Below are 26,814 nucleotides of genomic sequence, written 5' to 3'. Positions count from 1 at the left end.
AGCTGTGTACAAGTTCAGGTTCACAGCAAACCAAACTACTGGGAGTTTAACTGGTTCAGCTGGAGTCACTCTGTCTGTCACTGGTAACATTTACATCTGAACATTCATTCATTTATTTCTTTCATCTTGTTTGGTTCACTTGTGTGTGTGTGTGTGCACTTTTATATGCATGTGTGTGTTGTTAGTTTGGACTGAAATGAATTCCTTCTTCTCACACACAGGTTTGCATGTGCAGGTGAGAAGATCAGTGAAGTTTGGCTCTTCTTACTGGGCAGAGTTCTGGTGTCAGAGCAGTTGTCGTCTTCCTGATCATCTGAACTACGTCTGGTACGAGAATCAACAGAAGACGACTGAAGGAGATTCTTATTCAGGCTATTTTCATCCTGAAGAAAGAGTTTCCTGTGCTGTTAAAGGAAACAAGGATTTCCGCTCTCCATCAATCTGTGAGTTTAATCTACAGTATTTGTGTAACAGCACCATCTGTTGGAGTATTTGAGATAATTCATTGTACCATAACTTCATGTGTATTTAAATACTTTTTTCTGCATGGGAACATTGAACTCTTGGGATACTACTGTCAGTACTGACAAACTAGTGTAGTACTAGTACTAGTATTCTGCTTGTGTAAATAAAGATGGAAGACATGACTGCTCGCCAGAAGTGAAGCCAAAGCATCTTGATGTCCCCCTGGTGGCTGGCTGCAGTATAGAACATACATCCCGTCTCCTCCATGTTAGTGGATGGAACATGGATCAATCTAAAAAGTCAAATTAATTTCCCTCAAAGATGGTTTCTGTAATTTTAGGTCGTTCTTATCTCACCATATTGTTCATGTTCTCATAAGTTTGGTTTTAATTTATTATTTGATGATATGAAACTTAGATTAAACTTCATGATCGACAGCAGAGGCTGACTCAGGATTGGTTGAGCTCATGTATGGGCGGGATCGTGATACTGTGGCTCCACCTCCAGATCACTACTGTGCAGACTGTGGTCCCAAATGTGAAAGATGGCAGCGTTGGTATCCAGGATATTTTGGCTTCATTTCTGCAGAGTGGGAGGAAGTGGAGACGTGTCGTCCATCTTTGGTCGACTCTGCAAAAAAGACACAGATCATTTCCTCCATATTGACCAGTTTGCTCCATTATAAGAGCAACTTATACAAGGTCCCTCATGTTCCTCACCTCCAACAGTGTGTTTCTCCCTCACTCTGAAGTCTAAAGGGAACTTCACTGTGTTTTATGTGAACTGAAAGTTTCCTCATCTTGGCATCGTCATCATCTTAAAATGAAAACCTACCGACTGGTGATTCACCAGAGAAAATACATGGAGTTAGTTTTATAAATGTATAAGTTTATCTTCTGATTCTCTGATGTGCTCTGTGTTACAGTGGTGAGGGGTCAGAATGTCTGGGATGTGAGTTACACTTCTACTGAGATCTGTGCCTTCAGAGGATCAACAGTGGACATTACCTCTACCTACACATACCCATCCAAGTGGAATAACCTTGAAACTACAGTTCAGGAAACTATCTGGTTCATTAAAGAGAGTAATGGGATTCCCGTTGATCTAAGGACTGATCCGGAGTATTCAGGTCGTGTGGAGAATCTCTGTGGAAACAACAAGTGCACTCTGAGAATCTCTAACCTGAGAGAGAGCGACTCAGCTGTGTACAAGTTCATGTTCACAACTAACCAGCCTACTTGGAGTTTTACTGGTTCAGTTGGAGTCACTCTGTCTGTCACTGGTAACATTTACATTCGAGTCTGTTTGAAATGTTAGTGTGTATGTTGAAATAAAACCACATGTTTGTTCACAGACCCTCAGCTCCAGGTACATGTGAGGAGATCAACAGCCAATCCATCTTCTACCTGGACAGAGCTGACCTGTCACAGCAGGTGTCAGCTCCCTGATCATCTTTCCTACGTTTGGTACAAAAACAATAAACCTGTTGGACGGAAAAAATACTTTCACCTCCGACACTTTGACGCTGAAGACAGACATCACTGTGCTATAGAAGGACAGGAGCGTTTCCCTTCTCCTACAGTGTGTGAGTTTACTCCTCCTCATGAAGCTACAATAATGTGGAAATAATTTAAATTTTAACTTTAACACATTATACAGACAGTGTTTTGATTGTATTCTCATCCTATGTGTTAATATAAACTCTCCTTCAGACGCTCCAAAGCCTCCCTCTGTGTCAGTGAGTCCCTCTGGTGAGATCATGGAGGGCAAATCGGTGACTCTGACCTGCAGCAGTGATGCTAACCCAGCAGCTCACTACACCTGGTACAAGGAGGACGAGGGCTCACCAACAGCATCAGGACAAATATTCACCATCACTAATATCACAGCTGAACATGGTGGAAAGTATCAGTGTGAGGCCCAGAACACACACGGACATAGTAAGGCCACCTTACATCTGACTGTTGGAGCAGGTGAGTTTAGCACTCTGACTTTTACAGCCTAACCCCCCCCCCCCTCCTTCTCATTGCACCAGAACCTTAAACCATCAATAATCAGGATTTCCAGATGTGTCACAGCTGTATATCAAGCCCATCATATTGCACATGAACAATACTGACTGACCAACAGCATCACCTGGCAAACTGAGTCATCAGTCTAACCACACTGCTCATGTCTCCTGTCTGTTGTCCAGGGAAGTCAGTGATAATCATCAATACCATCAGGCTGGCTCTGGTGGTCTTGCTGGTTCCAGTGCATGTCTGGACTCTGTGGACGAGGTAAAACAGATCCATCAGTTCACCCTCTGCTCTTTGACTGTCTTCTTCAAATGTCTTCAAACACTAGTTTCAGTGTTATGAAGTTAATTTTGTCAAATGTTGTGTCCGTTGTTGTTTTCGATCCAGGATGAAGAAAACTCTGAGTTTGAAATCAGAAGTGAATGAAGCTGTGGAGATGATAGAGGTGAGAGACAGTGAGGCCAGAAGAATGACTCCATGTCACTGTTTACATCTCACCATGTTAGAGAAAGAGATGAAACATTTCTTGGATCAGCTACTTTGTCTGAATCTGCCCCAAAATGTAAAAGGTTCTTTCCATTGACCGTATATTAAAGTGGACGTAGACTCTGGGTCTAGAAAGTGAAGTGAATGATCCAGTTAGAGTCAAATAGACCAGAAAGCACTGCAGGCATTGGGGCATGGATACTGTGTGATTGACAGCTACGTTCTACGTTCAAACTGTTTTAAATGAACTGTGATTATTTGCAGGTTTCATGAATAAAGTCCAGTGAGGATTCATATTTTCTCATCTCTCCCCCATCAGTTAGACAACTGTCCTGAATATGATGACGATGCTGCTGCAGCACAGACAGAAGACACCGAGGAGCAGGAAGACCTGGTGTGAAGCCTCAGGTCAGAGCCACTGGGACAAACACAACCAAGATGGACGACTTCAGAGAACATCTGTACAAACGAGTTTTACAGAAACCATAGTGTGTAGTTATTAAATACAGGAAAACTGTCCAAGCAACAAAATATCTGAGTGCAAGCGCAGAGTTTGAGCACAAGCAGAGTGAATGTAAGCACCAGCAGGAGCTGTGTGAGTGTAAGAGCAGGGTTTTGAGTAGAAACACCACGAAATCTGAACGTGCTGATCCAGCTCTCAAACTAAAAGACTACGCTTTAGAATGAAGAGGAAAACACCGTACATTTCCTTTCTACTCATAGTTTCCTGTTTTCTTTTCTCCCCAGATGCACTGTGATTGGTTGAAAGTATTTAGGAGGGAACAGGAAGTCTCTCTCTCTCCATCCCTGGTTGCAGCAGCAGCAGTTTGTACAGCATGACCTTTAGATCAACAGTATTGTTGTGTTGTTTCTTTTCTTTTTCTATTCTAATGAGTCCAGTATCCACAGCTTTATTTCTGTGAGCTTTAGTTCTGATGTTGGTTTAGGTTGAAGGAAGATTCTCAGATGCTAAAACCCTCTGTGTGTTGTTGTGTTGGGTTTTCCTTCTTTTGTCCATTTTGCCGGCCTGTTGTTGAAGTTGTTGTCTTTTCAGCAATAAATATGTTTTCTTTTTGCTGTTAGCCTCTGAACTGTGTTGGACGTCTTGGTGATGAGCCTGTGAGGCTGTGGTAACACCACGTGACTCTTGTCTTATACATGATATTAATGTGCTTATTGCATGGATAATGAATTATTATGTATCTTGATTTTATGATTCTTTCTTATGTACATTTTATTGGTCTTTTGTTTTCACTCCGTATCTATTTGATTCTTTGTTTTTCAGCAGAATTACACCAGAAAACTAAAAAAATTGGGGCATGAATCCTGATAAAGGGGCGGAGCCTGGAGCCTGTTGTATCACTGTCTTTATAATTGTGAGACTGACGAAAACAGTCAGGATTATTTAGAGTACTGGTTAGTATGAGTGATTAAAATCATACAAAAAAGATAATATATTATCACTTATACTTAATTAGGATTATTGATTCATTATTATAATATTAGTTTGGGTAATTTTAGAAACAGAATAAGTTTGTTTGCTGCACCTTTAGGAGACTGATGTTAATTATACCTTTTCTTTTTCTTCACAAGATTATTCATATTTATAGTCTTGTTTATTTCTTCTGTTGTTCACCCGCAACTTTCTCTTTTCTAACTTTGTGATGTACAGTTTTTCAACAAAGCAGATTTTCTTCAGGAATCATTAAAAGCAGTTTTTTTTATTCTGTTCAAATATTTTTATTTTTACCTAAAATGTGAAACTCATTTTTTCCTTATTTGCTTTGATTTGAAACTCTTAAAATATTTAGTCTCACTTACAGTATTAATGACAGTTCATTTTAAGTCTTTCTTTAAATTGTCTTTTTCTTGTCAATCTTTATTGCATCTGAATGAGACACTGAACAGTTGAGATTAAAAACAAACCAGTTATTCTCAAATCTCCTTTAATGTGTTTTCCATGTGTCAGTGAGATGTTGTGATGTGGATGATGCAGGTTTGGATTGAACAGCCACTAAAGTTATTTATCACACTCGTTCAAACCACAGTTTAATCCACCACCATCAGGCTCAGCATGCAGGTAGGTGTAAAAAGGAAGGGGGGGGGGGGGGGGGGGGTTAACAGTTTAAATTTATCTTTATCTTACAGAATCTGTCTTTATTCTCGGACTCTTCTGTGTTGGAGGTAGACGTGTCTGTGATGTCACTGAGTTTCATCTTGTGCACATTATTTATCTGTGGAGGTTTGTCTTGTTTGAAGACGAGAGCAGCAGCTACTATGAGTGTGACTGTTCATTCTGTGTTTAAAAGATATTGTCTGAAGCTGAATGAGATTTCAATTGTACATACAAAAAATTGCAAACTTCTTAAAAACTTGATAAATCAACTTCATATTGGCCCATTAAAAAAACTGTATAAATTAATTTTTAAATAAACACAGTGAATAATAAGACGTTTTCTTAAACTTTACCAGCATTAAAGACAGAGTCAAAAACACAACAGTTGAGCCATTTTGCCACGCCCACTGAAAATTCCTCCAGAATCCGTAAATTTTCACCGCTTTCAAATTTTCTGAAAATTTTTGAAAGAATTTGAGCAAGTTAAAGTCTCAAAAGGCCTTATCATTTGCCTGAAAAAAAAATGTATGATAATAATAATCCCTACAATTTCAATAGGGCCTCACTGTCCGTCAGTGCCTGCCACTGCTCGGGCCCTAATAAACATGGATCACATGACAGCTCCTCTTTGATGAAGCCAAAACATCTCCATCGCCCCCTGGTGGCTGCAGGAAAGAGGATACGTTCCTCCATGTTAGTTAGGTTTATGACCTAAACTGCAGCCGGCCACTAGGGGGTGATCAAGATACCTTTTGGCTTCAGTTTCAGGATCTTTCATGTCGTCCATCTTTATTTACAGTCCCTGGCTCCTGCTGAAGACGTGACTGTAAAGATTCTTAAACACTTTGTCTGTTTCACTTGAACAATGGATCCTGACTCAGTGTTTAACATTGAGCGAATTTCAGTCTCTGAATCATAACACTTTAAATAATTCATCTACTTCCACTTAATTTGGGTTTTTTATCTTATTTTATTTGTTTAAGTTTTGTATTTAGATTTTTCATAAACAGTGATTCAAAAGACATATTTAAACCAATGAGGGTTAAAAATTAACCAAGAGATCAGAAGGGAAATAAATGAAATTTTCTCTTCAGTTATCAGACCTGTGCTGCTCTCTAGTGTTCAGTTTGAAGAACTGCAGGAGATGAGTGACTGATAAAATAAGAATTATATATTTTAGGAATAAATTGACTTTCTTCATATAACTAAGCACAATACTGTGGCTCATAGAATTACAATCTTATCATTTGTGACTCAATTATAACTTTATTCTTTATTTCAAAAGATAGCTATGAATGTAAAATAAAGATTAAAGTTTCCATTTCTTCAAATGCTTTTGCATTGATTCTAAACAATTCATTCATCTTATTTTGAAACCAGTTTGAGTGAAGTGAGAAATATAAACACGAGTCTCATTATTTATAACCAGATAACTTTTATTATAAATATACAGTGTTAAAATGGAATGGTACCTGACACTGCAGCCGTTCATCTCTTTTACAAACAGTGGAACTTGAGTTTGTGCTGCAGACGTGAACCAATCAAATCACACAGACGCACGAACAGAACGTCGCTCAACACCGAGTTAAACCGTGAGTCACAGAAGAGTTCGTCTCCTTCGCTCCGACTGCGTCCGAACGTTGATCTGAGTTTTTGTTTCATGGAGAAAAAAGACGAACACATGAGGCAATGACGCTGAGATCAAAGCAGATCAAAGGAAGATGTGACGGAGACATTCATCGATTGTTCACATCCAACAGTTTGGAAAAGAGCCACGTGAAACATTTTGCTATCTGAACGTCACTGAGACGCGCTCTGCTAACAGAGACGACATTTCCCACAAGCCACCTCTGATGCCTCCGAAGAACAGTTACGTCTTAGAGCGGAAATGATTCGTTATTGATCAGAAGAGAAAAGAAAATCTAAATTCTTTTATACAAAAAATGTGAATAAATCCAATTTAAATCCTGAAAACGATCCTGAATTATTCAGATTACATTTCCACAGTATTTTCAATTTGTTAAATTTAACAACGCACTCAAGGGTTAAATTTACAAAATTCCAATGTAGGACTAAAGTAAATTTATCTATATTTTAACTGAGAATCTTTGGATGGCTGCTCAGAAGCTTAAAGAATAAACTTCCTTAGATTCAATGAAACTAATCGTTCTACTCGGACTGTTCTCGACTGATCAACAGAATCACAAACATCAGAATTATTCCAATCGTTTGTACAGAAAGTTATTTTTATATCTCTGAACTAAAATGACCCAGATTCACTTGTCAACACAAACAGAAGCTCAACATGTAAAATGTAACTTCCACCGTTCACAGCTGTTAAAATGTCACATGTGGCCTCTTCCTTATTTGATCATTTCTCTTTTCGGATGTCGAACACTGACATCACACCAACTCGCTCGCTAGGTCCTCGAGTCCTTTAGGTCCAGTTAGCTCCGTCCTGCTGAGATCTGCCGTGACGCTATCAGTTCAACACAGGTGCAACAGCAGGGGGCGCTGTTCAAGTCGAGGTGGCACGAAGGGCGAACCAGCCAATGTAACTGTTACGTGTAAAGATCAGGCACTTGATTCAAAGTCCTCACACGGACGAGCGGCGGTGTTCAGGACTGAAGTCGTGTGCAAAACACTGGAGAGAACAATGTGTCCAACATGCATAACAAATGTAAACGTTTAAATTTGAACACAAACATTTTAAACTAAAAGAAAACTTGAAAAAACTAAAGCTTAAATAACCAGAAACAAGAGGAGAAAGAAAAGTCTCATCTCTTGTGGTCCTGGTTCAACATCTCTACTCTACCCCCCCGCCCATGTTACATGACGCCGCTGCGCTTTCACCCGACAACGACCGAACGTCGTTAAGAGACATGACATCGTTAAAATAAAGACACAACGTCATTAGCATAAAGACACAACGTCGCTAACATAAAGACACATGCATGGAAATAAAAATGAAACAGGTTTATGGTTGAGGAGAATCAGGAGCTGAGGTTTGACTGAAGCTTCAGAGCGAACCAATGAAAAGGTTCCTACAGGTTTACAGCTGTATGAAGGCTGGGGGGGGGGGGGGGGGATCTGTGACACTAGCTCTTTAAATTCTCATTGGTCGGAACGTTGAAGAGAGAAAAGAGCTCAAGCGACAGAATCACACACTTCCTGTGAAGTTGAAGAACGTTCAACACTTGACGTCGGAGCTGAGTGAAAACAAGATGGCGCTCGTTTAGGGGCGTCGAGCCGCCTCCCACTCGTTAAGATGGCGACGCCTCAGGTGTGAACGTTCAGAACTCTAATCACGCAGGTTTGTAACGAGACGACTTCACCCGACGCAGGAAGAGGAAACAAAGATTTTGATCGAACGTCAACGTGTTTAAGATTTTAAGAGTTTGTCACTCATGAAGATGGACGACGTGACAGCTCGACAGGAGCCAAAGGATCTGGATCGCCCCCTGGTGGCCGGCTGCAGTATAGATCATAAACCTCCTACATGTTAGCATGTGAGACGTGGACCAAATTAAATAAACGTTTGTCAAAGATGTTGTTTCTGATCAGTTTGGTTTGATTGATGATTTAAGAACAAGCTGAGGTGATTGATTGACAGCTGAGGCTGCACAGAGGAGGAGACGCGTCGTCCATCTTTATTTGCAGAGAAAAAAAAACCTAACCACGGAAAGTGACTTGTCTTAAATTAACGGAATTATTATTATTGTGACGTTAACGGACTTCGGAGACGTTGTGTTTGTTTTCCTGGTTGTTTTGGTACTTTGGTGAATCGGTGACGTTTTAATCTTCGTCTCTAATCGTTCAGACGAACAAAACTCGAAACGGCAAATTCTTTCATAACAAGTTGCGACGTCAATGTCATTAAATTCTTTAAAATGATTTGTTTGAACTCTAAACAAAAAATGTATCTGCTCAGAGGTTTGAGTAGATTTATTGACTCGCTGTCGTGAAAACTCTTCGCAGCTTCGTCAACAAAACAAAAACATAAACAACAATATGGCGACAGAACTAAGAAGAAACAGCACCAGTTGCTTTCGGTGTCGTTGTCGATGCCACTGCTCTGGTCAAATGAAACATTGGCAAGATGGAAATAAACAAAACATAAAAAAAACATGGCAGATATAAATATGTAAAATACCAAATGAAGCGAACGGGTACAGTAGGTGTGCAAATCTGAACCGGCGGCTGCGGCGGGTCGAAGGGAAAGGCTGCGAGTAAAGAGATACCTTGATGTTTGAGTTCCTCAGCGGGTCGGCGAGTTGGCACTGGACGAGGAAGGAGGGTCAGCTGATGACGTGAGGAACGCGTGAGTTAAAGTGGAGAGAAGCTGCAGGTTTGATTCTTCAGTTTCACCCGACGAAAAACAATCTGAATCTGAACGTCATCATACAGAACAATCGGATCTCAGCGGCATTAGCTTAGCACAAAGAGTGGAAACAGGGGGAAACCGTTAGCCTGGTACGGTCTAAAGAAGTAGCATACGTGGCGTAGCAGCGTAGTTTCCCTTCACCCGAGAGGAACTGTCCAACTGTCAGAAATCAAAAAGATCGTAATAATACAAACGACGTGACCGAACGCTACGAGTCCAGATTCACACGTTTTCTCCATTTTGTTTCTATCGTCAACAAATAACATGTTCAGATCTGACTGTGCACCCCCTGGTGGCTGTCAGGAGGAAGTGGAGACGTGTTGTCATCTGTATTTACAGTTTGTTGTTTCCATCAATTATCAGGATCCCCCCCCCCCCCCCCTCTAATTTCACGCCATGTCTGACTGTGTTTACAGCTCAGGCTCCGCCCCCTAACAGACAGTGGTGGAACCATCTTCCTCTTGAAGTACCTGAGGTAGTCTGAACGTTGGGCTACGTGTTCATGTGCGATCTCCACAAGAGCCGATAACGCTGTGGTCCACACGATGCTGACAGGGCCGGGTATCGAACCCCGACATGTTCGAGCTCAGATACTGAGATCAGGACATCACAGAATGTTCTGATTGGAGAGTTTGAGATTTGATTGGAGGTTTTTACTGACGAGCGTCTCATGTGATTGGTTAGAAACAGGCTGGTGTTTCCAGACGAGGAGCAGCTGACAGGCGAACACATCAAGGTATCACTTTGAGAGGATGAGTGACGCCGGCGGGCGAAGCGGCCGCTGGTCGTTTTAAGGCACGTGTGTGTAAGAAAGGTTTATATCGTTTGAACGAGGAGCAGGAATATAAACGCTTCACTGAACGAGTTATAACGTGAAGACGACGAGCTCCTCGTTCCAAACACTTTATCAGAAAATAACTATCTCCCTACAGAAGTAGAGTACAATTTAAAAATGAAACTAGCGAACTACAGTACACTCTAGATGCTCATTATGACGTATTGATGCATAGCATCACGCATATATGCAATATTGACTTTAATTTTAAGTATCATGGATCTTATTCAATATTTCACCCTAACATGGAACAGTGGAGTTAGTGTCATGGAGAGTCGTGTTATGGCAGTGTTTGTTAGAGAGTCTCTCTCTCTCTCTCTCTCTCTCTCTCTCTCTTTTCTCCATGTCGAGACGGAACGAACGGAGGAGGAGAAGCTGATTTGTGATTGTCATGAATTTCCTCTGCAAAGTTCAATCAAAGAAACCACAGAGAAAAACCGGAGAGGAACCAGGAAACGAGGAAGTGGAGTCCAGACGCTCTCGTGAAGCGTCCTCACGAGTCAACGTCAGCTTCAAGAGATCAGCCCGGATCCAAGAACCAGTGGATCCCGACCGGTGGGCGAGTTTCCTGTTTGATCTTTCCACAGAGCCTGCGATGCTAGAAACAGTGTGTGTCAGCGTTTGAAGGCCCCGCCCTCATCAGCTCCACGGGGCCGGAGCAGTGGGCGTGGCCTGTCTCCTCCTGCTCAGACGTCTGTTTGTTGTTTTTTCCGTGTCGCTCCAGGTCGACCACCAGCTCCGCCTCCTTCTTCACTTCTTTCTTGACCACCACTCCTCCCTCCAGTTTCTCCGTCTCAGTCCGCTGGGCGTCGCTGTTGGATCCCGGAGGAAGGAACTTCCCGAACATTGTCCCGTTCAGATCCTCCTCCAGTTTCACCTGGAAGGGAGGCAGCCTGAGCAGGAAGGCCCTGATCCTGCTCGGCGAGCTCAGGTCTGCAGGCTCCTCCTGGTTCTTTGCCTCCTCATCAGTCTCTTCTCCTCCTGCAGAGCTGGAACCCCCCCCCAGCGTGGCGTCCTCAGCCGGCTCCATGCAGCTCGCTCTGGGCCTCTTGGACAACGTTTGGTCCGTGTCCCCATTGCTTCCCGCTCTGAACTGGTCCGGCCCCTCAGTACTGGGTCTCTTGACCGGGAAACGCTTGCTGAGGTTGAGGGGCAGCGCCTGCTCGGGGGGAGGGGTGATGGGAGAGCAGGGGGGCTTGGCGCTCAGGTCCTGGGACAGGGCCTCGGAGAGTCGGCGGGTGAAGGTCTGCAGCTGTGACGAGTCCAGACGGCGAGTCCTCATCAGCTGACACACCTGAACGCTGCAGTCCAGGTTGAGAGGCAGGACCCGGAGAGGGGGCAGCTGGGGCCGGCTCCTGGCCTCCCGGCTGCCCCCCCTCTGGGCTCCGTCGTCCACGGTACACCCCGAGCAGCGGTTGTGGTGCTGGTGGCCAGGGTGCGGCTGAAGCTGGTCCCCACTGGGATGGGGCGTGTCCGGGCTTCCACTTTTGGGCTGCAGGGTGAAGATGGTGGTGTGGTGCTGGGCCGGGTCCTGAGGCGTCAGCGCCGGGCTCTCCGGGGCCCTCTGAAGGCTGATGTGGTTCCTGAAGATGTCCAGAGGACACATCCCCTTGATGGGGCTGAAGCCTCCCAGCGATCCTCCCACGAAGTGGCGAGGAAGAGTGGCGAGGAGGACGGTGGGGGGGGGAGCCGCGGACTCTCCTCTGTCCGGGTTCAGCTCCTTCGGGTTGGGCTGGATGTGGAGGAAGGGGGCCGACAGGGGGGAGAGGTCGGGGGTCAGGGGCATGTTGATGGGGAGGATGGACGTCTGCAGCAGGAGAGAAGAAGAGGAACGTTACTGACGTGTTGGATTCAAACCAAATCTGCTGAGTCACACATTTCATTTGAATCTTTCTGATCTCAGGCACGTGATTAAATGAATGTTCATCAGTTAATAGACTTCACATCAGTTAAGAGTTATTTAAACAACTCTGACAGGAAGCTCCGCCCGGCCATAGCAGCAGGACTGAGTGTATCCACTGGGTGGGGGGCGCGGAGCAGCCCAGTGGGATGGTGCTCACCCTGTGTGTGCTGCTGAGGGTCGGCCCCTCTCTGCCTTTGGCCTGAAGCAGCAGCGTCTCTGCGGCAGCTTTGGGTTTGGGTTGCTGCAGCGCCAGCAGCTTGGCCTGAGCCATCAGCGTGGCCTTGTTGCGTGTTCCCTTCGGCCGGCCTCGGCCTCTCTTCACCAGCACCGAGCCAGTCGGGCTCAGGTTCTGCTCAGGGAGGAAGAGGAAGATGACGTTTATACCAAATTCAAACAAATCTCTTAGAATATCACGTTCACGAACGTGTGATGGACAAACAGACTTCAGCTGCTCGTCGCCGGTGGACAAATGAAAATCTAAACTTTAACGAACTTTAAGGAGTTTTAAGACAGACAACCAGCTGCTGTGTCACTTACAGTATGAGTAAGAGGAGGAAGACGAGGAAGAGGAACAGTTGGCGGAAGAGGAGAAGTGGAGGTTGTGATCTTCTCCTTTGCTTTGGGTCCTGGTTTCCTTCCTCTCTGAAGTGGTTTCCTTCCTCTGATGCCTCGGGGTTTCGGAGGAGTGGGGGATTCTGGGATTTTAAACTCAGTTCCTCCTACTCTGAGATGCTCTTCATACGGAAGCATCAACCTGAGAGAGAGAGAGAGTCACAGTGAGACGTGAACCACTGCTGTGTGTGTGTGTGTGTGTGTGTGTGTGTGTGTGTGTGTGTGTGTGTGTGTACCTCTCGTAGTGTCTTCTGGTGCACGTGGCGGCGCTGGTGCTGCCGGCGCATCCTCCCAACTCGTTATAGACGATTTTCCAGAGTCGGTCCATCGTCACCTGTGAGAAACACAGAGGTTTCATAAAGTTAAGTTTAATTTCATTAGACTCATTAAGTATTAACTGATCCCCGGACGCTGTTTGGTCGGTTCCTTGTTCTTGGATTGTGTGAATGTCATTTTGTGTTTCGGTCGCTCCATCACAACAACGTGGAGTATTTTGTCTGCACCAACACAATCCGCTCCCCCACCTGCCTGAAGCTGAGTTTCTATTGGTGCTTGAACGAGCGGCGCTGACTTTGACGACCGAATCAAAATCAGACGTAATTTTCACTTGTTCCAAAATGTCAACAGTTGCTTTGAATACGATTTGGATGAACTCACCTTTTTGTAGCCTCCGAGCCGTTTGACCACAGAGTACATGAGGAAGAGGTCGACTGAGGACAGGAGCAGAGAACATGCAAATATCAAACAGGGAGAAAATCACAACACAAGTCAGGTGACACATAAACAGAGTTTGACTCAACGATCAAACTAAATTCTCTCCAGCTTTAAAACAAACAGGCAAAACTAAACCTCCTGATATTTTATATCTTATCGGATTAAAAGCAAAAAGAATCTCGATGTAACGTGGTCAACATGTTTTCTCTCGGCAGCGGTTGAAAATTGAATTTGGTACAAAATCACATCATTAAAACACATTATGTCCTTTTTAAATAGATTTTTCATCTAATTATAAAAAATGTGTTTCAGGTTCTTAAATCTGTAACGGTCACGAGTTTCTGTAAAAGAAAAACTCCCTGACGCAAATCCATCAGAGCCTGAAGGACGGAGTCAAACCAGCAACCTTCTTAATGTCCAAACAATGACAGAAAGAAAGAGATTTTCTTTATTGTATCAAATTGACATTTTTCAGATCAATAACATTTAGTAAAAATGGGAAATTGTTGATAAGAAAATGAATTTTTTGTTCTCAAAACCGTTCAGATTCTCCTCTTTGCTCCAATGAACCTTGAGACTGATGTGAGGTTTCTGAACTCTGGGACGAGACACTGAGAGACTCACTCTTCTTGAAGCCGAGGTTGGGGACCTTGTGGATGGGCGAGCCTTGACGCTCCATGAAGGCGTGGAGCTGATCCAGGAACAGCTGCTCCTCGGGGTGAGGGAGCCAGTCGCCCTCGCAGCCGACCTCCACGCTGCCCATCACGTTCTCCTGAGACAGAGACCAGGGCATGAGGTCGTTAATATGATTCAATCCTCCGCTTCTTAAAGAGGCAGCAGATCCAGAGTCTGATTATGAACTGTAATAACACACCAGCATATTCAACACCTTCATATCATTTCAAATAGGACCAACCTTCATCCTCTCAAGCCAGGACTCTGATTGGCTGGAGTTCGGCGAGTCGCTGTCGTCGCGACCTCTCCTCTTACGAGGTCGACCTCGCAGACTGAGAGACGGACATCCTGCAGAACACAGAGAACTTCATTTAAAAAGAAATACATTTTCCTGAGTGACATTAAAAAGTGTCTTTGTCCGTCTCCTTCTTTACAGATTCACACCAAACCAGATGTTTCCATCCAGCGCCCCCTGCTGTTCAACTTCATGAACAACTCCTGAAAGTCAGAACAGCAGGAGATGGAAACACATCGAGTTTCATTGACCTCGTTTTTCAATCACCACAAACATGGTGAGAAGCTTCAGCAGGTGATTATGAATCTGACTAATTTAACCTGATTAAAGACTAAAGGTCAATCAGATCAAATAAGGTGTTGTTTCAAAATATTGAACAAAACATGTAAATGCTCTGTATTAACATATTTATAACAAATGAAATACAATAAGAGAAATAGGCGACAATCACACAGAGTGTTGATCACAAGTCAAACAGCTGAACTGTCTCAGAGGTTCCTGCTGACAGATTAAGAACCAGCCCTGGTTAAAAAAAGAACCAACTCGTTAATCCAGTTCCTGTCGAGCTGCGACTTCAGTGTTGACTGTGTAACTCTGAGAAAACGTTCTACACTCACACTGAAATCAAACAATCTCTATAATCGTTCATTTCAGATCAAAACAAAACTCCAGATATCTAAGAAGCTGCTTCTTCAACCTGCTGGTTTCATTTTTAAAGATCAATAACTACATTCTTAAAAGTTCAGTCTGTTAAAGCAGAAACGAGTTGTGAACACAGCATCGATATGTCATCACGTTTTAGAGCTCCACAGAGCCAGTGAGACATGTAGCAGCTGAAGAGCACTTCCCTCTGGAGGTGGAGGAGACCAAACCCAGATGAAAGAGAGGAGGCACCGGTCACAGTAACCTGCTCCAGTGAGCGAGTGCACCTGGTTTCTGAGACACTCACTGAACTGCCAGGAGAAGCTGTCGCTGCCCTCCAGGGTCGGGTGGCTGAACGTGTCCCTGCAGAACATCAGCCGGACGCCGGGCAGCGCCCTCACGCTGCCCAGGGCCAGCAGGTGGGGGTCCTGCACCCCCGGCCCCCTCGCTCCATCCTGGATACGCCTCTGCAGCGAGCGGAAGCGGCAGTACTGTGGGAAGCTGAGCACTTTGATGCTCTGACGCTCCGACAGGACGTCTGAGAACAAACACCAGTGAAGCAAATCAGTAACTGGTTTTTAATCACTGGTTCTCGTCACTTTTCAGTTGACCAGTTGCCTCAGTGGTTCTTACTCTGAGGTTTCCCTGTGAGCGGCTCGATGCTCGTGTCCAGTGAAGTGTCGACGTCGCCCTCGCTGCTCGGTGGAGGTTTGTGGAGGCCGTTGGTTCCACTGGGCGGAGTCAGCTGGGAGCTGCTGCTCAGACCGGTCGGCTCAGGACACGCCCATTTCACCAGGTCCTCCACCCGCAGCACCATCTTCCTGGACACGGCCAACACCTCATCCTGAACAACAGGTAGAGTCATGTCTGAGAGCAGTTCATGGATGATGATGAGAAGCATCAGACATGTTAGAAGGACTTCGTGGAGTGTGTGTGTGTGTGGGGGGGGGGGGGATGTGTGTGTGTGTTGCTGGAGGTCTGAGCTCCACGGAGGTTCTAGGTTATAGCTGAAGTCCCTGTTTACCCAGTTTACAGCTCCAGTCTCTGAGGTCTCCTCCCATTCCAGTTTGTCGGCCCTGACCCTGTTTGGTCCTTGATGCGCAATGACACCAGCCACCCCCCCCCCATGAATCCTCCACCTCCCCGGGGCTGCGATACTTTATCCACGATATACACGCCTCATTGAAAATGACTGTTGACGAGAGTTTGTAATAACTGTTAAGAAATGTCAAACGTTTTTCTAAAGATAAAACCAGACCATGGTTTCACAAACTCCTGCAGTGACTCATGAATAGAAACTGAAAAATAATTTCTCCTCCAGGAAAATCTTAAGCTGGAAATAGAGACTTCAACTGTGGAATATAAATTTCAAAATGTGGAAAACTTGTCTTCAGTCTAGTCATGTGATTTACATGTGGACAACACATTAGTGTGATTCTCATGTGGAGGCAGAAACTGACCCTGTTCCTCTTAACTCACTGATTGTAATTGACTGATCATCTATTAAACTGATGATTGATTAATATCAGTTCGACTGAGGAGAGAGAGAGAGAATCCTAAATTTGTTGTCTGTTTGCAGAGATGAGGAAGCAGGGTCCTCGACCTCTGACCTCTGACCTCTGACCCACCTCTCCGTGCTCCCCGGTCCGGCCCTTCGGTGTGTCTTCAGGTAGGAAGTAGAGTCTGGTGCTGGCCAGCTGGGACCGGGTCTGGTCCTCCCACAGTAAGGTCACCTGCACATGATGACGTAACTTTAATTAAAATACTGATTCATCAGCAGAAGGCTGTGAACTGAAAATAAAAGTTGAATTAACAAGTTTGTCAGTGAAAATCAGAAGAAACTGTCAATTAAGTAAAATGTTTCCCTCTGAAAGGTGGAGAGCCGAGCGATGTGGACTTGTTGATACTAATATCAGTGAGTAAACATGTTGATACCAAAAATATATTATATGCGTGTGTGTGTATATATTTTCTCTCAATGATTCCATTGTAAACTTTGTTATAAATGAAATGACTTAACTTTTATTGACAAATATATAAACATGGATGTACATATCTTCAGCATGTTGAATTCGGCCAAATAAGTTTTTCTATAAGCAAATGTAAACGCAGATATATGTTTGTGAAAGTCTGGACAGATTTCAACAAGACAACTGATAAATACACTGATCTGGAAAGGCAGTGGAGAGGAAGTGTAAATCAGCGCGTTCTGTTCAAACTGAATTTGTTGGTTATAGTTCAAAAGCAGCTTTAATAATTCAGAGCTCTTTCAAACCAGGTGTGCAGGGTTCTCACCTCAGCGATGCACATAGGATCCTGAGGGCCACAGCGGATCAGGTAGAACTCCCCGAGCCTCCATACCTGGACCGGCCCGTCGGGCTGAGCCCTGCTGCTCACCGACTTGTAGAAGGCGTAGCTGCCTCGCTGGCAGGACGGAGCACCCAACCACTGAGGGGGGGACAGCAGGAAACATCCGTCACAATCACAGCATGTTCACCTGGTTCGTTCAGTGAGTTTATAAACTCTATATTATTGGCACTATCACCAATCTCTGCACCTTAGAACCGCACGTAACTCTCTAACTGTATATATTGTTGTTTTTATATTGTTGTTTGTACAGTGCACCAACCACACCAAGGCAATTTCCTGTATGTGCAACAATACATGGCAATAAAAAGAATTCTGATTCTGATGTTTTAAAACAAGGATTATATTATTTAGCTTTTTTTACATTACATAAATTGCGTTTTGTTACGAAAATACACAAATGTCATCACTTTTTATCTGGTGTGGTAAGCAGCAGTCGTTTTGTTTGTGCACTTGTAATATTTACATTTTCAAGGATAATTATTAGGATTATGTTAATATTCATCCATATGTTCTCTCAAATTCAGTCTGACTCTTTTCGACGCAGTTGTTTCTGCATTGACCACTCCACATTGTAATAATCTTAAATCCCAGATTAAAATACGTCCCGTCACAATTTGGCTTTTCCACATATGAACAAAGTGAAAATTCCTCAGCGATGAAACTATTAAATTTAAATCTAAGGGCCTCGATGTTCTCGCCGCGTCCCCCCCACTTTTTCTTGGGTGTGTTCAAAACCATAAATTGTTCAGAATTCCACCTCTGGCATCAGAGTCTCTGAAGTTGCACCATCTTGCAGCGAGGCAGCGTTTTCTCACGTGTAATCATTGTTCAGAGATACTGAAACATTCTGAACTGGTCCGAGAGGAGGTGTTAAAAATTAACTGCTCACTGTGGAGCCGAGTCGAAGCTGCAGCTGACACGACTCAGGATGTGACTGAATGAGTTCCTCTGACAAAGTGACGACCTGTGATCAGAGCCTGAACCTTCAGACGTGCAGGAACTCGTCTGATATGAACCAACTGTGTCACATATCTTCTCCAGATTTTCATGTGTAAATATGTGAAAGAAAAAAAAAAAAAGCTGATTAAACAGAAACAAAGCAGCTTCCTGTTTTCACTGCACCACAACACGGCACTCACACAGTCTAAACGCCTCCATGAGTAAATAATTACCATCAGTAGATTGTTGGGTGAATTAATAAATATTACTTGGCTCGTGTCGAGGTCACATGTTTCCCACAGAACAAATCAGAACCGATCCGCTGCACTCAGGTCGTTTCCTCTCTGAGAATCTGAAGCTTCACTTTGTTCCATATTTCATCTGATCTGAAACTTCATTGTAATTCAGTGACCAAAGAATTCTGTCTGACATCTGAACGTCGCCTACGTGGGAGGGGTCTACCTATACTTGACTCTGATTGGTTTGTAGACAGCTTCTGATGGGGGGGGGTAAGAAGTATTTCTGTTTGAATGAAGGAAATAAATGAAGCACTTAATTTGGTTGCCATGGTAACATCACTATGGTACATTTCATTGAGCTGAAGCTTTTATCCAAAGCGACGCACAATAAGAGCATCAAGACAAACCACAAAGTGCAACATGTTAGTGCAGCTACACTGAGTTTGATTCATTTTTGTTAGGGTGGTTATTAAACATCATCTTCTGAACCGAGGGTCTGAAGAGATGAGTCGTTAGTCTGGAGGAAGATGTGGAGCTCGAGTGGCAGCTGTCCCTCACAGTGAGGGAGCATCTGATTGGCCGATGGAGAGCGGAGTGAATGGGCTGGGGTGTAATGTTTGACCATGTCCATGATGTAGACTGGGGGGGGGGGGACTAGTTGGGTGTCATCAGCGTAGCTGTGGTTGGAAAAGCCATGTGAGTGAATGACAGAGCTGAGAGAGAAGAGGGGGGGGACCCAGGACAGAACCTTGAGGGACAAGGTTCAGACACAGGTCCTCTCCAAGTTACCTGGTAGCTACAATGAGGTGTAACTACCAGCATCATCATTTATTTAACATCTACTTTGATACTTTAGTTTGGTCCATATCCCATCTACTAACATGGAGGAGGAGGGGGTATGACCTATATTGTGATCAACAACCAGGGGGCGATGGAGATTATTGGGCTTCACTTTTGGGATGCCATCATGTCGTCCATCTTTCTTTACAGTCAGTTTTAATTTAAAATTGTTTCAGAAAGTTTCTGAAAACAAGTTTGTTCCAAACAATGAGCAGGAGGAACTTGTGATTTAGTCGAGGACGATTTTCCACTGCAGATTAATCTTTGTCATGTTTAAGTTGTTTTTGGAAACTCGATGGATCTTTGCTTCATTGTTCGGGATCCGTTGTCTAGAAAAGAAAATCCAGGTGCGTCACTGAATCTTAGAATCACAAACGGTGACAACTTCAAGGAAAGTTTCATGAGCGACATCAGACACTCGATGATCCAGTTTTATGAACGCTGGTTTGTGATACTGAATCCATCAGGCTGCTCTGTGATCCTCTGTTTGCTGCTGGAGGCGAGAAAAGACCGAATTACAGCCGCTCCACATGAAACATGATCCACCAGCGCACAGCTGCAAGAAGGCGAGCCGGAGAAAATACAGAAAGAAAGAGAAATAAAAGATTCAAGAACAAGAGCTGTTTTTATTTCATCCATAAGGGTTGATCAATAGTTTGAGCTCGAGGTGGAAAACGAGGCAGATTTCAGAAGCTGGATCCAGAACAGTTTGGGATTTATACCTCAATTAAATCAATTATAGAATAGTTGCTGATTTATTCCCTGTTTGCTGATGAGTCTACTGATCCTGTCAAGTCTTGATGTTTGTGGGGATATGAGCAGGAAAAGCAGCAAAGTAAATCACAAGCAGGTCACAGGAGATCAAACTAGTTCCTGATTTATTTCCTTGACAGTGAACTCGTCTCCGCGGCTCGTGTGCATTGACGGTGAAGTGTGGGCAGATCGAGGTTCCTTCATATTAACTGAATTAAAATAAACCAGGCAGATTCACGGAGCTTATTATACATAAGAAATAAAAGGCCTGCTGTATGAGCTCAGGGTGTGGTCGGCTCTGCAGCTGTGATCCATTTGCTCATGATAGACGGGACGTGGAGATTTACAGAATAAAAATATATTAATATTCTATGTTTCCTCCTCTTTCCTCCGGCGTGGTCACTGTGCTCCCGTGCAGCTGCTGTGACGTCTCCTGTCGCCTGGACGCAGAAAATTCTCAAATTCTCACTCCTGTGTCGATCATCCACAACCCCCACCCCACCCGGCACATCCTCCCCCACCCAAAACCCATAACCCAGCACACACACCCTTCTCCCCCTCCCCCACGCGCTGCAGCTCTGCAGACGAGCTGCAGCAGGCCGAGGATCAATTTTTTAAAAAGCAGAAAACAGACATCATCCCTGCACTAGTCAAACAAGTGGGAATTTTCTAAAATCAACACAAACACTGCAGGGACACGTCGTTGAATGACATTACTGTGGAGCATCTCACACACAGACACACACACACTTCATCGTCCCGTGGGAAACACTGTGTGACACAAAAACTAAAAACAACAAGCTTCATATCCCGAGTCCCGGGAGGAGCACGGACGCATAAGTTATGCGAACTACCATAGAGACGTAATGAAATATGTAATAAAAGTCGACAAGGTCACAGCTGCGCGTTAATCGTACTCTACTGTACGTCCTGCTACAGGAACTGAATAAAGCACATTCATCAGCACAGACCTCGTCCTGCAGGATTATAAGAGCATTACAAACTCCTCACTGATACAGAGTCATGAACCTCAGCTGCAGGAACAATATTAACACAATATATTACATAAATAATCATTAGAATTCACTGTAGAGTCCCAGGGGAACATTTAAACTATACATACCAGGATATATTTGTCATATTTACATTATAACCCCACAAATTTAACACCGAGTCACATTAAGGGCTTCAGATAATTTGTATGTAGAATATTATCTATAAACAAACTATAAACATCCCTACTGAGTTATATTATACCATTTAATAGTTATTTATATGAACAAAAATTAGAAGCACTGCTTCCTGACAACAATACAGATTTATTCAGTTATTATGATAAAGTTTAGGTCAGAATTGACAACTATAGATTAATAGGACGCTTTTAAGAATGAATAATACGAGAAGTTCAAAGTTTTATACGACAATGAATGAATGAATAAAATGTTCAGTGAAATTCCAGCTGGGCCTTTGACACGATGTGTTGTACTGCAGGTAACTTGTAGATCTATTTTAGGAATATTATCTCACTCATATCATACATCTGATTACAAAGTAATGGATATTACAGATTTATATCCAAAGTATTAAACAAGATATGACACCAGGAAAACTATAAGTTGGGCTATAGTGAGGTTAAGTTTAGCCTTAAAATATCAGTAGAACAGGTTTATTATTCAGGTCAAACAATGAGACAGCATAAAATAAATACAGATAGTAGATAGTATAAGTATTTTTACTTATAGTTTGAGTGGATTACCACAATCAGATTCATTATTCATTGTCAGGTAAATTCTTCATATGTTAATGTTCTGAAATGTCTTAGAAGATAACAAGATAATTATAAAAACAGGAACTAGAAATGAAGAATGAAAGAAAGTAAAGAAACTGAAAGCTGAGGAGCTAAACTAGAAAACCCATAAATAAGATTTGAAACAACTTATTGTTGTGCAGAATAAAGTTCACACACAAACCCTGCAGGAATGTTACAGCAGCATTAGCGATGTTTTTAAGGATTATGTTGCTCTATATAAGACGTAACAGACTTTACCAGGACAAATCTTACACATCGGTTTATAAATATGAAGGAGCTATTTAAAGGTTATAGCAGTATTAGATATTTTATCATTTAAACAATATAAATGTTCATTTACAAGGAAAGAATAGTATTGGGTTTTATAGTGCAAGTTTTAATCATAAGCTGATTAATATAAAAATATGAAACCTGTTTCTTTTGGAATTTGACCGGAACAAAGAAGCAGAGAAGATAAAGTTAAATCATCTGTGGACTCAATGTCGCCCCCTACAGGAATATGTATATTTATGTAATGTTGTGGTTTTATTTCAGCAAGAAGACATAAAGTCTCTGAATACAATCCTCTATGTATCTGTGTCGTCATTTACAGTTATTTATAATTAAGTGTGTTTCCAACAGTAAAATATCAATTCTTAAATCCATTTTTGAAAACATCATCTTAGGAAATATTGACAATGTTTAAATATACATTTGTTGACTAAAATATCAGCATTTTGTATTTTTTACTCTCAAAGTCCATTGGTGCTCTGTTATCTACTGTCCTCTGATTAATCCATTTATTGATTGAGCTCCAGTTATTTATAGACACTGAGAAAGAATAACAACTCTCTCACAACGTTAACTGACAGATGACAGAGAATATTCATTTCAAACGAGCTATAAAAGTAATAAAGTATTTCCTAAAACATGCTGTGTCCATAGATTAATCCATTAATGCTCTTAATATACAATATATTAATGAGGCGAGAGCATTAGACCAACAACAGAGTGAATGTGTCAGACACAGTCACATCCTCACACTGAGATATACAGTAGTGAGAACATATGATGAATGGAGCCAGTACAGTGTAATAAACACAGTAATATCTGCTGTAGCACATTGTATGAACGTGAGCGAGGCTGTGTCTCCTGGTGCGGGGGGGAGGGCTGTGCTCCAGCCTAGTGGTGGAAATGAGGCAGGGCTGAGCAGGCAGGAAAATAAAAGCCACATAATATAATCTGAGCAGTGAGACGACGACGCAGCAGCAGCAGGCCTCTGTTTAAAATGAACACACACAGACTCACACACACACACGTATACACAGGAATTTAAAATGGAAACCCTTAATCTGCAGCCTGCCTACGTCAGTTCTCATGATATTTCTGGGAATAAGAGATTTTTTCAAACACAGGAAGGAAGAGAGTCAAAAACTATTGATAATACAAATGTCTCCTCCTTTAAACAACAACTGAATACATAAAATTGTAACACAGCCTCTCAGTATTATTGACCTTGGGTATATCCTGTTATTCCAAACGCTCACAAGTTCACCACTGGGAGGGGGGGGGTGTAGAAAAAACAACATAATGCTGCAGTAAATTAATATTTAAAACTGAATTTTATCATATCCAAATATACAAAGACAAGTACGACACAAAGACACACCCAGCTACTATGGAGGATTTCTGACAAAATAAAAGCTTATATATAGACAACTGCTGAATATGAAGGGTTTCTTTCGAGATAAAAGCTTTTATTTTGACAGAAAAATAGGATTCATGTCAAAATAAAAGCATTTATAGCAACTAGAAACACACATTCCCAGGTTATAGAAGATTTCACTTCTGATATATATATTTATATCACAATAATAGTTGCTAGAAATTTTTGATTTGTGTCAAAATAAAAGCTTTTATCTGAAGTATAAAACACACCCTAAATATCGATACTTTATTCAAAAAATAAACCTGTGTCAACAGAAACAGGAATTCTGTTTGGATAATAGCCTTGATTTTACAAATCCTCCATATTTGTTGTGTATGTGTTAATTAGTCGAATTAAAGATTTTAATTTGACATTAAATGAGGATTAATGTCAAAATAAAAGCTTTTATTTCGAATAAAAGCACAAACACACTTAAAACTAAGGATTTATGTCAAAATAAAAGACTTGGAGGCTTTTATATCGACTGAAAATAAAAATCTGTGTGTTTGTGTGTCTGTCTGTCTGGGTGTGTGTCTGTCTGTGTGTGTCCTCTGGATGTTTCCTGGGTTTTGAAGCAGGATTTTAATATCCTCCATATTTCAAGTACAGAAAAACTCCACATTTACCCTTCACACACACACAGACACACACACGACACAAACACACACAATATCAACATTCCTGTTTGAAGTGAGGTAATTGCTGCGGAGACAAAATGTCGGTTGTTGAATGTGAGCGAGGATTTGATAATAATATGAATATGTTTCCTCAGAAAGCAGAAGAAGAGCTCGACGACACAGATCTGCTGCTTCACGTTAAATCGGATTCGGAATCGAACGCGTCCAATCGGGCGATGCGACATTTTTTTTTTTTTGGATGCTGCTGAAAAGTTTCGTGATATTTTCACGGACACACACACACGGACACACACTCACCGACACACACACACAGGCCTTTACATTTTAATTTTATTCGGCTCTCATGGAGGACTCCGGGGCGGGTGGGGGTTGGGAGCCGGAGGTGAAGCTCCCTGTTCGACTCGACACTCGCACAAAGAAATGATTCATTAACACACCGACAATATCAGAAATATCAGACCGGGATTTAACGAGCCAGGCTCCGGTAAGGCAGGAGGCGCCGCTCGGTGTCACCGCCGCCCGCTCCCCCGCAGCTCCCGCAGACGCTGGCTGCCCCCGCGGGGCCGGTGCTCCGCAGAGCCGCGGAGGGGAAAGTTGAATAAAGTTCTAATTGCGGTCAGAGTCAAACTCTCCGGTGGAAACAACCGATGCGACGCGTGAAGCGAGCGAACCGAGCCGCTCGGCCCCGGTTCAGGGCGACACACGGTAGGGCTGTCCCCCCGGCCGCAGCGCGCAGAGCCCGGCCCGGGAGGCGACGCACGGCGGCGTGGAGGTAGAAAGGAGCCGGACTTTACCTGGATTACATTGTGCTCCATTGCCGTCCTGCATTCCCTCCGTCAGGCCCCTCTCCGGTTACACCGCCGGGACTCGCCGACACACAAACAAACGCACCACAGAGGCAGAGGGGGGCGGTGTTTAAAAAATAAAAAAATAAAACCCAGTCCTCCTCCTGCTGCCGTACTATTCTTTCCTCCTCTTCCTCTTCCCCTTCCTCTCCTTCTTCCTCTTCGTCCTCCTCTTCCTCCTCCTCTTCCTCAGTGAAATTAGCCAAAGATCAAAGTTTGAAACTTCACGTTAAACTCTGAGAATCAGCAGCGCGAGCATCTGTAGCTACTGTGACGTACTTCCGCCTGACGGAGCCTCAGGGCGGGACTTAGCTGCCAGCAGAACAAGAAGAAGTTTTTATTTTAGTCAAATATACTAATATTCATTCATACACAGTACCTGTACAAGTTCAAACCGGATGTAGTTAAAAAATACTGATGAAATACTTTAAATCAGGTTAGGGGACTAATGTACTCTGATTAAGTTCAAAAAGTTGTAAATTACTTTGATACAAGTAGAAATTACAGATGTAATCTGATACTGACCAAAAAGTACTATTACCACAGTACAGCACAACTACTCTGATACAGGTTAAGGTCCTTAGGTATAGGTTAAAAATAGTACTGTATTTCTTTGATGCAAGTAAGAAGTATAAATGTAATCAAACAATAGTACTAAAACCACAGTGAGGAGTAAGTACTCTGATACAGGTTAAGGTTTTAAATACAGTTTATGGGCTAAGGTCATAAAGAACTCTGAAATAGGTCAAAAAGTACTTCAGTTCTCTGATACATGGAAAGATTTACAAATATAATATAAAACAGGCTGAAAGGTAATCATGTTTTAAAAAAGCATTAAAGTACTATTACACAGGTCAAAATAAACAAATACCACAATGCATTTTTCAAGTATTCTGATACAGGTTAAAAAGTTCCCATCACCCTGGCGGGTTTAAGTACTCGAAATGTAGAAAAGTACTCTGATACAGGTAAAAAATTATGAATGTAATCTGATACAGGTCAAAAGTACTCAAGTTAACTACTTAGTGAATTCAGATTAGTTGCTCAAGCTAAAATAGCAGTATATAAGTATGTAAGTAATCTGTTACAAGTAAAATTCAAGTATTGCATTCTATTTAATAAACACTTTTAAAAAATACAATACTTTTATTTTTGTACCTATTTCCCTTTGCCCTCGTCTCTGTGTTTATACATTTAAACAACAAGAGAAAAAGTTCAACAAGAAACTTCAGAGAAATCACAATTAATCGTTAATCATTTCATCAGTGAACTGAACATTAACTTCCAGTTTCCCCTCGTTAGATTTTTAAAGTGGTATAAATGGCTTCCTCTAAAACTATCTTTTCACAATTCGTAATTATTAATAAGCAGATTACAAATAAATAAATACGTATTTTAGAATTATAGTAACAGCACTAGGGCCCGAGCACACGCATACAGACATACATACAGATCTGTTCAAGTAGCTGCTCTGAAGTAGCGTGAGCAATTTTGTGTCAATTGGACAATGTTAAAACAAATTCCTTTTCACACTGATCAGTAGGTGGC

General features: G+C 42.6%; 2 protein-coding genes across 2 annotated transcripts; one reads left to right on the top strand and one right to left on the bottom strand.

The window, feature by feature from the left end:
- Positions 1-196: 196 nt before the first annotated feature.
- Positions 197-3,631, top strand: LOC133969818 (B-cell receptor CD22-like). Its single transcript, XM_062406519.1, has 7 exons — positions 197-443; positions 1,391-1,747; positions 1,820-2,050; positions 2,178-2,438; positions 2,660-2,744; positions 2,871-2,928; positions 3,289-3,631. Exons 1-7 carry the CDS (start codon positions 197-199, stop codon positions 3,367-3,369), a joined length of 1,320 nt encoding a protein of 439 aa, XP_062262503.1. The 3' UTR covers positions 3,370-3,631.
- A 2,869-nt stretch (positions 3,632-6,500) lies between these two features.
- Positions 6,501-25,476, bottom strand: zgc:77151 (uncharacterized protein LOC337153 homolog). The gene is made up of 12 exons (XM_062406166.1): positions 25,216-25,476; positions 17,441-17,593; positions 16,774-16,878; positions 15,779-15,989; positions 15,453-15,683; positions 14,450-14,556; positions 14,158-14,305; positions 13,477-13,529; positions 13,056-13,153; positions 12,745-12,961; positions 12,365-12,556; positions 6,501-12,111 (listed from the first exon to the last, which is right to left on the bottom strand). Exons 1-12 carry the CDS (start codon positions 25,234-25,236, stop codon positions 10,903-10,905), a joined length of 2,745 nt encoding a protein of 914 aa, XP_062262150.1. The 5' UTR covers positions 25,237-25,476; the 3' UTR covers positions 6,501-10,902.
- Between the last annotated feature and the right edge of the window lie 1,338 nt (positions 25,477-26,814).

This window comes from Platichthys flesus, chromosome 15 (assembly GCF_949316205.1).
Source record: "Platichthys flesus chromosome 15, fPlaFle2.1, whole genome shotgun sequence".
Lineage (NCBI taxonomy): Eukaryota > Metazoa > Chordata > Actinopteri > Pleuronectiformes > Pleuronectidae > Platichthys > Platichthys flesus.
The sequence above is the reverse complement of the archived record's forward strand: the minus strand, read 5'-3'. Positions and strand labels throughout refer to the sequence as shown.

Excerpts from the sequence above, each read along its gene's own strand:
- LOC133969818 (XM_062406519.1), top strand. The coding sequence starts at position 197 with ATGAATTCCTTCTTCTCACACACAGGTTTGCATGTGCAGGTGAGAAGA. Across the intron at positions 2,051-2,177 it reads TTTCCCTTCTCCTACAGTGT|ACGCTCCAAAGCCTCCCTCT; the intron begins GTGAGTTTACTC and ends ACTCTCCTTCAG. Across the intron at positions 2,745-2,870 it reads GTCTGGACTCTGTGGACGAG|GATGAAGAAAACTCTGAGTT; the intron begins GTAAAACAGATC and ends TTTTCGATCCAG.
- zgc:77151 (XM_062406166.1), bottom strand. The coding sequence starts at position 25,236 with ATGGAGCACAATGTAATCCAG. Across the intron at positions 14,557-15,452 it reads CAGCTTCTCCTGGCAGTTCA|GATGTCCGTCTCTCAGTCTG; the intron begins GTGAGTGTCTCA and ends TGTGTTCTGCAG. Across the intron at positions 12,112-12,364 it reads CCCTCAGCAGCACACACAGG|ACGTCCATCCTCCCCATCAA; the intron begins GTGAGCACCATC and ends CTCCTGCTGCAG.